The sequence below is a fragment of the Sinocyclocheilus rhinocerous genome, unplaced genomic scaffold (assembly GCF_001515625.1).
Source record: "Sinocyclocheilus rhinocerous isolate Xijiao unplaced genomic scaffold, SAMN03320098_v1.1 scaffold288, whole genome shotgun sequence".
NCBI classification, from domain to species: domain Eukaryota; kingdom Metazoa; phylum Chordata; class Actinopteri; order Cypriniformes; family Cyprinidae; genus Sinocyclocheilus; species Sinocyclocheilus rhinocerous.
In genome coordinates this window covers 82,710-95,912 of record NW_015635021.1, presented here as the reverse complement: position 1 = coordinate 95,912, position 13,203 = coordinate 82,710, and the positions used below count along the sequence as shown (strand labels likewise).

At 35.9% G+C, this 13,203-nt stretch overlaps 2 protein-coding genes across 3 annotated transcripts in view; one reads left to right on the top strand and one right to left on the bottom strand.

Annotated features, from left to right (window-relative positions):
- Positions 1-903: 903 nt before the first annotated feature.
- On the bottom strand, positions 904-8,023 carry LOC107746009 (cytosol aminopeptidase-like). Its single transcript, XM_016560041.1, has 13 exons — positions 7,784-8,023; positions 7,561-7,676; positions 7,422-7,476; positions 7,203-7,308; positions 5,223-5,382; positions 4,914-5,078; positions 4,661-4,819; positions 4,453-4,577; positions 4,291-4,379; positions 3,859-3,961; positions 3,700-3,779; positions 3,471-3,583; positions 904-2,171 (listed from the first exon to the last, which is right to left on the bottom strand). Exons 1-13 carry the CDS (start codon positions 7,877-7,879, stop codon positions 1,985-1,987), a joined length of 1,554 nt encoding a protein of 517 aa, XP_016415527.1. The 5' UTR covers positions 7,880-8,023; the 3' UTR covers positions 904-1,984.
- A 704-nt stretch (positions 8,024-8,727) lies between these two features.
- Positions 8,728-13,203, top strand: part of LOC107746006 (circadian locomoter output cycles protein kaput-like) — an 8,245-nt gene continuing 3,769 nt past the window's right edge. The window contains exons 1-4 of one of the 2 annotated variants that reach the window (XM_016560039.1): positions 8,728-8,825; positions 10,310-10,408; positions 11,260-11,319; positions 12,304-12,452. In XM_016560039.1, coding sequence (XP_016415525.1) covers positions 10,398-10,408; positions 11,260-11,319; positions 12,304-12,452 — 220 coding nt within the window. In that variant the 5' untranslated portion in view covers positions 8,728-8,825; positions 10,310-10,397. Of the gene's footprint in view, positions 9,128-10,309; positions 10,409-11,259; positions 11,320-12,303; positions 12,453-13,203 lie in introns of both variants that reach the window. The other variant, XM_016560038.1, reaches the window with a different exon arrangement.

Here is a 13,203-nt window from a genome sequence, read left to right as displayed (position 1 = left end):
CCTGTCTAAAGTAACGTTTACAAGTAAACTTGTGGTAAAAAAGACAACGTAATTAACTATACCATTTAAAAAGTAAAGTTACTTGACAAGTAAGTGACAAATTCTATCATGTAGAATGGAAACAGTGCTGTGCTGTCAATTAGAATATGCTTACAAGTAAACTTGTGGTAAAAAAGACAACGTAATTAACTATACCATTTAAAAAGTATTTTAAAAGTTACTTGACAAGTAAGTGACAAATTCTATCATGTAGAATGGAAACAGTGCTGTGCTGTCAATTAGAATATGTAGGTAAGGATGGTGTATGTTCCTAAAGGGGATATTTGGGTTGTGCGTGTGTAGGGGGAATGTGGGATGAAAGCAGGGCGCGCATGCTTAAACCTCTGCGCTGTTAGAACAATCGTTCTCCTCTCCATCTCGACCCGCTTTTCAGATTAAGTTTATTGCACAAATTCCACATCAGCTTACAGCACAATGTCTGTTCTAACGTCTTCAAAACACACGTAAACCTAGTTGAAAATAAGAATTACTACAGACAAATCCTAACCAAAATTCTAAAAGAAAATCGTTTTCCTATTAATAACAATAATTTCACATTTGTGACACATTTGCTTTTATCTTTGAGGATGTCATAAAATAAGTTTTTGCGAGATTTTGCACATTTCTGAAGGCATCTTTTAGCAACTGTGTCCCCAGTGGATAGTTAGAATGTTCCAAAAGTTAGAAACACACACAGAGGCATGGTGTGAGAGGGTTTCATTCCAGTAAATTGTCCTGTTTTGTGTGTAAATGAGTGCGCAGGTCCAGCTGACACAACACTGAACATTCTGAGATAACACAAACCTTCTCTTCTTCCTCCATTCACTTTCACAAAGCCATCTAGTGGTGTACACAGTGACTGTATTAGACTTTTCCATTTATTGAGTTCAAAAAATTCTCCATAATGACACAAATCACATGAACAGTCTTTGTACAGATGTTTTTTTTTCTCAAACATTACCTCTTCATAGGGCAAATACTGTCAATCTTTAAACATGGTTGGGAATATACTAGTAAGCAGCATTAAAAGGATAGTTTGCCCCAAAATGTAAACTCTGTCGTCATTTACTGGCCCTCATGTCATTCTAAACCGGTTTGACTAAAACATATTTTAAGAAATGTTTTTTAATCCATATAATGGAAGTCAATGGTAACCAAAACTGTTCAGTTACCAACATTCTTCGAAATCTTGTTCCGCAGATGTCAGTCATACAAGTTTGGAAAAACATGAGGGTGAGCAAATCCTGAAATAATTATACTTTTAAGTTCATTTCAACATTAATATGGCAAAACAAGGCGCCACATTTTTTAAGCATAAATGAAGTGTTTAATGAAAGATCGAATTAATGAAAAATATATTTTCCCTTCGTTTACAAAAATCAACGTATGTTTTCAAGGCAAAAATAATTTGGGCAGCACATCCAGACTCAATGCCAACACACCAGTCTTTCACCGTGACATTTATCACAATCTTCATTGCCACATTATTTTATTGACCTTGTATTTTGTGCATTTATGCATGGTATAATACTGCTACCATGTAATCTTATTACACAAATACGCAGAATTTGAAAAGATCCCAGAACCTTGTGCCACTTCTTTATACAATTCAATTTTAAAAGAGCAGTCCAGCAAACTGGTCTTTTATATTCTACAGTTTCATTCCTTGCTATTCAAAGTAACTAGATTTTAGCAACAGTGTGGCAGGTTCTAGCAGTGCTTGTCAGCAGTTTCCATTAGATATTCTTTTCTGTTCTGGGCACTAAAAGTTTCTTCTTGTGCCTTAAACACTTCAGCAATGACTTTTTCAATCCTCTCACTGTGTTGATCACTTGTCTGCTATTTTCAGCAGCAAACGTATTAATAACCACAAACTATCGTTCTGAACGCTGAACATCATGGATATACTTCTGAGGCAGCCAGGTCAAAGGTCACAATGGTCACATTAGGGTTCAGAGGCCAAACCAGCAATGAACTCCACCAACGTACGTGTAGGTCTTCCAGACATTCCTTTTCTCAGGTATGGGATTTCATCCTTATTGGTCATGACCCCAGCAATGTCGAGATGAGCCCAATGATCAGCCGTCACAAACTCTCTCAGGAAGGCTGCAGCAGTGCAGGCGCCACCTGAACTGTGAGGTTCAACATCACGGCAACCAAAAACAAGCACAGTAATTACTACAGATTACAGAACAGACACACTGCTGTTCCAAAGTTTGGGGTTGGTAAGAGTTTTAAATGTTGAAAGAAGTCTCTAATGCTCACCAAGGCTGCATTTATTTGATCAAAAATGTTAAATTTAATATTAGAAAAATTGTTAAATAATATTAGAATTGTATTGTTTTAATGTATTTTAAAATGTAATTTATTCCTGTGATCAAAGCTGAATTTATAGCAGCCATTAATCCAGTCTTCATTTTCACCTGATCCTGCAGAAATCAGTCTAATCAGGCTAATATGGTGCTTGAGTAACATTTTTATATTATGATCACATTTGAAAATGGTTGTGATGCTTAATATTTTGTGATACATTACTGTTTTCAGGATTCTTCGATGAACAGAAAATTCAAAAGAACTACAATTATTTGAAATATAATTTTAAAAGGATAGTTCACCCAAAAATGAACATTCTGTCATCATTTACTCACCCCACTTGTTCCAAACCTGTCATTTCTTTCTTCTGTTGAGTACAAAATAAGATATTTTGAAGAATGATGGTAGCCAAACAGTTGACGGTAGCCACTGACTTCCATAGTATTTTTTTCCCATACTATGGGAGTCAATGGCTACCGTCATGTGTTTGGTTGCTAGCATTCTTGAAAATATCTTACTTTGTGTTAAACAGCTGAAATAAATTCATACAGGTTTGGAACAACAAAAGTGAGTAAATGATGAGAGATTTTTTTTATTTTGGGGTGAACTATACCTTTAAACCTCTTTAATGTTTTTTTTAACCAATGCATCCTTGTAGAATAAACATATTCTTAATAACATACAGTACATAATAATGTAGATAACTCAATGGGCAAACGAGGAATGAAGACCCTTATAAAATGTTTTGCAAACACATTTCTCTTTCCGGTATAGAGATTTTTCCTATTGAAACAAGAAGTTGGGGCAGGACATTGAAAATCACATTTGGTTCGAGTATGTACTGCATTTGATACAAATTTATATAAACATTATATATGCACTACAAAGTATGAGTGTGTTGTATGAATAACATTTGGACATGTTAACATTGTCTTTTCACGTAACATACATAGTGAAGTTGACACTTGGACTGCATTGTTTTTTTTGTTTTTTTTTTAATATCCCAATATCCTTTACTTCACATAACTAGTAACTAGTCCAGTTGAACTAAAGGAAGGGAACATGTGAAAAAGAATAATACAATGTGTGAAACAGCATGTTTGAGTGTGCATACATACCGGCTGTATTTTCCAACGTTGTTCAGATCTGCCAGTGCGCTCTCTGTTATTTGTTTGGTGTAGTGCTGAAACAGTGGCATCCTCCACACCCTGTCACCAGTAACAATGCTTGCCTAGGAGGAAACACAAATCACATATGATGACATTAGCTCACACAAAGCCTTACAATATGAAAGGACGATGTCAATGAAGAATAGTATTCAAGTCATTTTGTGACATTGCTAATTACCTTTTGCAGCCGCTCCCACAGCCAATCAGAGTTTGTAAACACTCCTGCAGCAGCAGAACCTAAGGCCACATCCATGGCACCTGCCAGAGGAACCAAGACAGAGAGAAACCATTAATATGAGTCTATGTTTACTTGAAAGCATCAATGCAGCTTGTGTACCTGTAAGCGTAGCCGCATTGATTATTGCTCTGGGCTTGAAACTGTGAGCATAACACAGAGCATCAGCCAAAATCAATCTGCCCTCCGCATCAGTGTTGTCAACCTACCAAAGAAAAAAAGAAACTAACTACTTATTCACCAAGGACACTAGAATGATAAAAGTAAAGCATTTTGACATTAAATAAACACTGTTCTTTTGAACTTTCAATTAATCGTATCAAAAATGTATCACAATTTGCGCAAACATATTACACTTTTTTTCAACATTGCTAAAAATAAAAAAAAATTCTTGAGCACCAAATCAGCATATTAGAATGATTACTGAAAAATCAATTCTAATTTTACTCCAAAATTCAGCTTTGCCATACCAGATAATGTAGGCAATGTTAAACAGTAATGCATATCGGTATTGTATGTGCGAGTGCAGAATACCTGAATGGTTTTGCCATTTTTGGCACGGACAACGTCACCCGGTTTGTTTGCTTTTCCACTTGGCATGTTTTCACAGAGTGGTGCCAAACCTGAAATAAGGAACACGAGATTAGTTTGTGTGCGAATGGTTGCAGTGGACAGTGTCTAGTGCAGTGGACGGACCAATGATATTGATTGGGAGTTTGAGAGCGGCTGCCGTCACGAGAGCGGAACACACAGTGGCTGCTCCGCCCATATCTGCTCTCATGGCATCCATGCCTGAAGACGGCTTCAGAGAGATACCACCACTGGAATGAGACAGACACACAAATTATTTGAGATTCAAATTCCCAACTACTGATGTTTTTAGGTTCTATACAGATGCAGTTACCTGTCAAAGGTGATTCCTTTTCCCACCAGCACAAGAGGGGGCTGTGCAGAGTCTAAACTGCCTTTGTAATGCAGCTCGAGAAAGACAGGGGGCTCCTCTGAGCCTTTAGACACACTGAGAAAAGCCCCCATTTGCTCACTCTCAATCCAAGACTGAGGCCTTAAAGAACGAGAGGTAAACAAATGCAGAAAAGTGATGTGTTGAGTCATCATTAATGAATAGAGTGATTGATTTTAATGAACTCTGAGACTACCTCTTGTGGACAGCCACTTTATGAGCAAAGGGTGAGAGTTTCTGCTCTATAGTGTTTGCGAACGCTGTGGGAGTGATGTGATTGGCTGGAGCTTCCATTAGTCGTCTGGCCAGGTTCTGCCCGTCCCCATACAGAACACCTTTCTGCCATGCTGCTGAATCCACACTGCAAAGAAACAGGAAAGAAGAAAATTAAGAGCCAGAATTCTTAGGATGAGTGTGAGGTGCTGCATGTGTGTGACTTTATTACAACTCATGCAATAAACTTCCTAGGAATTCATGAATATCTAAACATCTGTGTTTTATATACCTCCCATATGGTAGGGTCGTGACACGGGCCTTCTTCTTGGTTTTGAACTCATCATACTCAAAAAGTCCGAGCACAGCGCCCTCTGCTGCTGACTGCCCATCTCCACAAGGGTCCACCTCAACATGAGCTACCTCCAGATCCTGAAGCTGCCTGCATCCCGCTGTACAAACACAGGCAAACTTGTTAGGGGCGATTTGAAATAGGGTCAATTTAAAACATGTTCTCAATTTCCAACACATGTATTATGAAAAATACAAACTACTTGAACTCAGAAAAAAAAATGCTGTGGTCACAATAAGACATTTTTGAGAGAAAACAAAGCCTATTTTACGACCATTTATGTATATATCTTTTTCATGACAGTTAAGCACATTGTGTCTTTATATTTAACGTTCTAGTTTTTGTTGCAATTCCAATTCTTCTCAGAACTAGGGTTGCAAAAAGGTGGAAAATTTCGGAAACATTCTAGAAATTTTTGAAATTTTCCAGGATATTTTGGAATATTCCAGGGATTCTTGGAAAGTTTCCAGAAATTTTCCACCCCTACTCAGAACTAATATACTATATTTTAACCATTTCTTAATTATTAATAATTAAATAACATGTATGTATGTATATATATAATATATATATATATATAACATTTGTGATCTGGTTAAAAATGTACATATAGACCATTTTGAGGAATGTAAACAATAGCATTTTAACGTAATGGTCTTAATGTATTTCTGGTTCTTTCATACTTTTCTGGTCCTTGACAGTGTAAGTTACTTGGCAGTCAATGGGACAGTCACAAGCCTCCCGGTTTTCATCCAAAATATCTTAAAGAACGAAGCTTTTACGGGTTTGGAACGACATGGGGGTTGATTACTGACAAAATTTTCATTTTGGGGTGGAGTATCCCTTTAATTCCTGAATGAATCAGACGTTTGAACGAATCAAATGAAGACATTTACCGCCACCTGCTGGCAGATTTAGTTTCTTGTTTAGAGTATCATTTCATAATAATAATAACAACATTTAAAGGGATAGTTCACCCCAAAAAATTTAATACTGTCATCATTCACTCACCCTCATTTCAAACCTTTCTTTTGTGGAACATAAAAGAATGTATTTTGAAGACTGTTGGTAACAAAGCTGTTTTAGTAATGACTTTCATTGTATGAACAAAAAATACTGAGATGTTTCTCAAATTATCTTCTTTTATGTTCCATAGTTTATGTTAGGCCGTTGTGGCCTAAATGTTTATGTGTTATAAATTTTACGTTGAATCAAATAAAATATTTATTTCTAAAGAAACAATTTGTAATGTCTACTTGATACTTTCTCATTTAACACAAAAATAGCTTTAAATAATCTTTTGTGGGTATTTTCAAAGTCAAATTTATTTTGCGATTAATTATGTATTTAGAATGCAATGTCATTAAAATCCCTGTTGGTGTAATGGTCTCAATGTTTTTTCCCCCCCTCTCATTTGTAGTAATTTTTTTTTATATATATATATGTTAGTTTTATTATTTATTAATGTAGACAGACAGCCCTAATATATATATATATATATATATATATATATATATATATATTAGTTACTAGTTTAAACATTAATAAATAATAAAACTAACATATATATATATAAAAAAAAATTACTACAAATGAGAGGGGGGGAAAAAACATTGAGACCATTACACCAACAGGGATTTTAATGACATTGCATTCTAAATACACAGACATTTATAGAGTTGGTCCCCCTTTGCAGCTATTAATAGCTACCACTCTTCTGGGAAGGCTTTCCACAAGATTGCAATTAAATTATGCATTACAGTAATAGAGAGCAGAATAAACAACATTCAAAACACATTAATTCTTCATTTTCTTTAAGCAAAATCTAATTTCTTTTGATTTGGGGGTGAAATCTTACTTAGACATCATGTTCTTGGCAGGGCCTTGTGAGATTTAGCCGAACACAACAATGACATTTACCTGACACAGCTGCACGGATGCTTTCCTTACAGTTGTCCCAGTTCTCTTTTCCACACACACCTGTGCCGCTCTTACCAAGACCAACAACAACTACACTAGGGAAGTCCTTTAAAAGAAAAAAGAAAAAACTTTGGTAAGGATCGACTGATATATTAATATATTAATCTTGTCATCAAGCATCTAAAGGACATCGAAGATCATACAGATGTGGGTTCACACCTGATGTAAACCATAGAAGATCCTGCTTTTGCCTTTTTTCAGGGGAGGTCCAGATCTATAGAACAGAGAAAAGGAATGAAAGAATAGATGAAAAAACGAGAAGAACAGTAAGGATGCAAAAGTCAAATCAGTGACTTACATCGTCAGCATTTCTGACAGTTTTCCTGAGATCGAGCTGTCAAATACCGCCGCAGCCTCCGTCAAACGTATCCTGTCATTGTCTGGCTGTTTCTCATACACGCCCAGAACTAAACCCTGAATAAACCCATTCACACATAACAATAAAAACAAAACGAATGACCTGTTAATGACATGTGTGTAAAGAGAGACATTTAGCTGATGATACGAATCATGAAACTTACTTTTCTTGTACTGGAAGTGGCATGAGAGTCCGAAAAAAGTCTACAGTTGTGTTGTCGGATTGCCGTAAATAACACCCTTCTGAATGGTATCAACATCGTCTCTGAATTTATAAAAACAGATAAAATCAACTGTGATTCAGAAGATAATTCTTAGAAAGCCTTACACGTGACATTCGAAGGTTGAAAATCGCACACAGTCGCGGCTACTGACGTCAACAAAAGACGACATTTTATTCCAAAATAAAAGTCTCATTGACCCTAAAGGGACTTGGGACCTGCTTTGCCCTCTGTAATGATAAATATTTAGAAATAAAACAGATGTGTATTTTATTTGTGTAACTTATTTTTATTTAATGTGAAATTGAAACAATACCACCAATCTGTATGCTGTATTAAAAAACAAAGCTCATATCATAAACTGTCAAATAAACTAATAAACTGTCAAATAAACAAATAAATCCAACATGTTTAGTTCTCACCTGTACACATTTTAATCTTAAATGATCAAACAGCGCATTTAAATGAAATGTAAAAAAAAAAAAAACAGTGAACAAATTTGTTTTCATAGAAGATATGTTTATGGCCAAAATAAAATCAGGCCCCATTTCTGGAATATTGTGTCTAACTTACATCTTAAATAAAACCAGTTTAAGACTTCAATGGTGAATATGTGCAAACAACCTAGTTTACCAGTAATATGAGCTGGGTACTAGTTTGTCGGCTCCTTTTAAAGTTAAGTTTATTAAATATAATTTTTTGGGGGGGGGAAACAGTGTGATTAGTCTCATCAAACATTACAATTTAAGGTACCACTGGAATAAAATGTCGTAAAAATAATGCAAAAAGTGCACAAAGATTAAGCATACAACACAGACCACTTACAACACTATTTAGCTTTTGCACACTATTTTGTAAGTGAACTGATGTGGCCCGTGTGTGCTACTGCGCATGACTTGGACTCTGCTCGCGTGAAGTAGGCTTGGCCTAAATGTTTTTATCCTGTTCGAAACCGAAATCGCACTCGCACGGCCGCCGTTTTAAGGTAAAAGTCTAAAAGAAGTCCTAACTGCTTATGTATATGGCGTTACGAGCATGAACTGAACGCGTTTGGATTTTGCGGCGATCAGGAGCAGCTTCCGTTCGCCTCGCGTGTCACACTAGGCCCGCTGACCCACATTCGCGAGAGCGCTCGAGGAAGTGCGTGCTTCAAATTCAGCATTGCTTTTCTCGGTATTGCGCCGCTTATTCAACCCAATGAATAACTGCACGGAACCGTGATCTCGGAACCAAAGGGGCTCATATCTGTTCAGGCTCCTGTGTGGAAGTGTGAGAGTGTTTTTTTGGGTAGGTACCAAATTTGTTTATTTTGATAAAGGCGGTAGTTCCGCGATACACATGCTGCTGCTACCCAGAGGTGACAGCGTAAGATGTTGTTAAGTATTGAAAAGTAGCACTGTCTCTTTAAGTTTAGATGTAACCGTTTATGCACTGACGTGACATTTCAGTTTTCATTACGACACATGTTTGGTTTAATTAGGATGTTTTCTCACAACGTCAACGTCTCTAAAAGGGTTGACAGGCTCATGTAAATGAATGACTGGTATGTTTATTATAACAGCTGTTGTGGTCGCAGTTTACATGGGTTAAACAGGAATGACGAGCGTAATGTCAAGTCACCTTTATTTGTATAGCGCTTTATACAATACAGATTGTGTCAAAGCAGCTTTACAGTGTCAAATAGGAAAATAGTTTGTCAGTAATGCAAGAGGACAATATCAAAGAGTCATTTTTTCCAGCTAAAGTCAGTTCATTGTTGATTCAGTGATGTCATCATCAAGTTCAGCCGTCTTCCAATAGTGTCTGTGCAATCAAGCTGACAATATTGCCAGAAATTGAGTGTCCCCAGTAAGCCAAAGGCGACAGTGGCAAGGAACCAGAACTCCACCGGTGACAGAAATGGAGAAACCAGACTCAGTTGGGGACCAGTTCTCCTCTGGCCAGATGAAACCAGCATGATGTGGTTTAATTCCAGGCTGCAACGCAGGTCAGATTGTGCAGAGGACTTGTCTGGTTCCCGTGGTCTTGTGCCGATGGTCGTCGAGGTGATGAGGTCTTCGCAGGGGATCTGTCTCTGGGGCGCATCTAGTTGACATGGTCTCCTGACAGTCAGGGCTGTTGAGGTCGTCTCTAGGTGCTGATCCACCATCTGGTCTGGATATGGACTGGACCTGAAACTTCAGTAGAGGCTTTTAATTTCTGTAATGACCATGATTAGTTTGATGCAAAGAACTGTGTGACTTTTTGAACCAGCAAGTGAAAATGTATTAAAAGTTGAATATGTCCTATATATGTTTTGTAAAGTAGACTATTTATGCTGAGTTAGCGGTTATGTGGCCCCAAGCTCTATGTGCCCATCAATTACCTTTCACCTCTGACTGTAGCTACAGTGACCAAAAAGATTCAGAGAAGTAATATTAAACACTGTTAATTTGTCATTCAGTTATCTTCTGTTTTGTGTGTCCGCAGGCTTTCACAGTTGCAGCTCCTCTTCACCGATGTCTTCCCAATGCATCAGGTTTTTTAACCCCAGACTGATCCATGAGACGGCGTTATCATGAGCTCCAGGTAGAGCTGAAATAATCTTCACATACACTATCGTTCAAAAAATTGGGGCCAGTAAGATATTTTAAAGGTTTTGAAAGAATACTCTTATTCTCAACTAGGCTGTGTTTATGTGATTAAAAATACAGTAAAATATTACTGTAAAAAAAATAACTAATTTATTTCTGTTATACAAAGCTGAATTTTCAGCATCATTACCCCATACTTCAGTGTCACATGATCCTTCAGAAATCATCCTAATATGCTGAATTGGTGATCAATGTTTAAAAAAAATTGTGCTGCTAATATTTTTGTGGAAACTGTGCAACTTTTTTCAGGATTCTTTGATGAATAGAAAGTTCAGCAATTAAGTTGAAATAGAAATCTTTAATTTCTGTAACATTATACATTTCTTTACTGCCATTGATCAATTTTATGCATCCTTGCTGAATTATTAAGGTATTAATTATAAAAAAAAAAAAAGATCTTACTGACCTCAAACTTTTTAAAACAGTAGTGTACTTCAGAAATAATTCAGATATAGTAGCACAACAGAAAATGTGGTTTGATATAATTCATGTAGCATTTCATGCATGCATATGTCAACAACATCCTTATTAAAATGTAATTACAATTTTATATTCACATGCATTTTCAGTGTCCAACGTTCTGCATTTACATTTTAAAGGAACTACAGAGGAGTTCGTCTTCAGCCTTAGTCTATTTTTAGAAGTATATGGCTTCTCTGTTTCTCTCTCTCTTTCTGTAGTGATATGCAAAAAACAAAGAATTCTATTAAATAGACATGTAATTGTTTTGCAGAAAATACAAATGGTTTTCCATAACTCAGAGAATAAATGTGTGTCCTATTTTAGGGATGATGGTAGTGTTTTTGATGGGCTGATGGAGGAAGAGGGGAAAGATAAGGCGAAAAGGTGAGTTAAATTGCTGATTTTGTTGTTCTGTTTAGGGCTGCACGATTATGACAAAAATCATAATTGTTGATTATTCCTTGAAATTGTAATTGCGATTATTAATTACTATTATCACAATTTTCACTGAATGATTTTTATACCATTGTTTGAAGCAACCGCATGCCATATTTTTAGATGAAAATAAACAAGCTGAAAACACTCAATCTAAAAAACTTTTAATGCTTTTCAATAGTATTAAGCCTCAAATGTGAACTATACATTGGATTTCTTTAAATAAAAAAATAAAGTAAAAATATGCATGGTATTATAATGTTATACTAAAACTAAAATTAAAACAATGGAAAAACCCTAAAGATAAAAAACACATCTTAAGAATGTGAATGATTAATTGCCGCTTTGAACGATTACGTAATTGTGGCGTCCGTAATTGTAATTGTGCAAATTAATTAAATTATTAATTTTCGCATTAGTTATACGGCATGCAGTTGCATCAAGCAAAGGTATAAACATCATTCAATGTAAATTGTGATAATCGTAATTAATAATCGCAATTACAATTTCAAGGGAATAATCGACAATTATGATTTTTGTCATAATCGTGCAGCCCTATGTTGATGGAATGGTCCCAAATAGTAGATTACAATAAACATGTTTGTTTTACTTGAAGATTATTGTGAGTATTTGTATGTTAAAACCACATTTAACAGGGTTCTCGCATTTGTCAACTTCTCTTATTATGGCTTTGTTGTTCACTTTTCTCATGAACCATAAAAAAAAATAAAAAAAAAACAGAAAATGTCAACATCATAAATGCATCATAAATCACGCTAACTTGATTAAAAGCAGTTTTTCCGGGTTATGCTTGTATGCTTCCACTATTGGTCTAAAGGTTAATGTTTACAGTGAATGTGTTTATCATGAATAAGCATTTTCCAGCCTTGTGTAATGCTTTGTTTTTGTGTCTTTTATTATCTTCAACCACAGAGTTTCCAGAAATAAGTCAGAGAAGAAAAGGCGAGACCAGTTCAATGTCCTCATTAAAGAACTTGGCACCATGTTGCCCGGAAACACACGCAAGATGGACAAGTCAGCAATATTGCAGAAAAGCATAGACTACCTAAGCAAGCACAAAGGTGAGGCAAAATAATTACTGGAATAATTACAGATCTGCGTTATTGTTTTGCCATTGCATCCATGTGCACAACAGATGTCTGTGATTGGTTTATAATGCTCAACCGCTGTTCCCAAAAAAATTTGTTGGCATGTGATTTAGATCTAAGTGGAATTCTGTAATCATCACTTTTCATGATTAATTTATCACAGCCATAATTGTAATGTTGATTAATTATGCAGCTCTACCATCGTGGTACTCATGCAGTTTCTGCAGTATGTGCATTGTGAGCCGTATGCTCATTTTCTGTATGCATTGTATACCTGGTTGACCTAAAAAAAAAAAAAATGCCAAAAGGGTGCTGTATAAATCGCATCATACTGGACAGAATTCCACAATGCAATGCTTAAACAATATCCTTAAACTCCCACTCCAGATACACAGTTATATCACCACAGTTTTTTTTTTTTAATCAGACATTTTAATATTCAAGTTAAATAAAAAAATATAGTTATAACTGGACTTAAAATGCAGTATAATGAGGTCATGTGACAACAAAGCTGCATACTACTGCAGTATTTTCTATGCCACAGGATGTAATATTTCAAACACACCTGGAAAAAAAACACTTTATGAAGCATTGTACTCTTCCTTGATTATTACTGTTGTTTATTTGTGTGTAATATTTAATTAGCTGAAGCTATTTTGCTATAATATTCCATTCGATGATCCAGTGAAACTCGAATGCTCCTGAGCTAAGTTTCAAGTGTCTC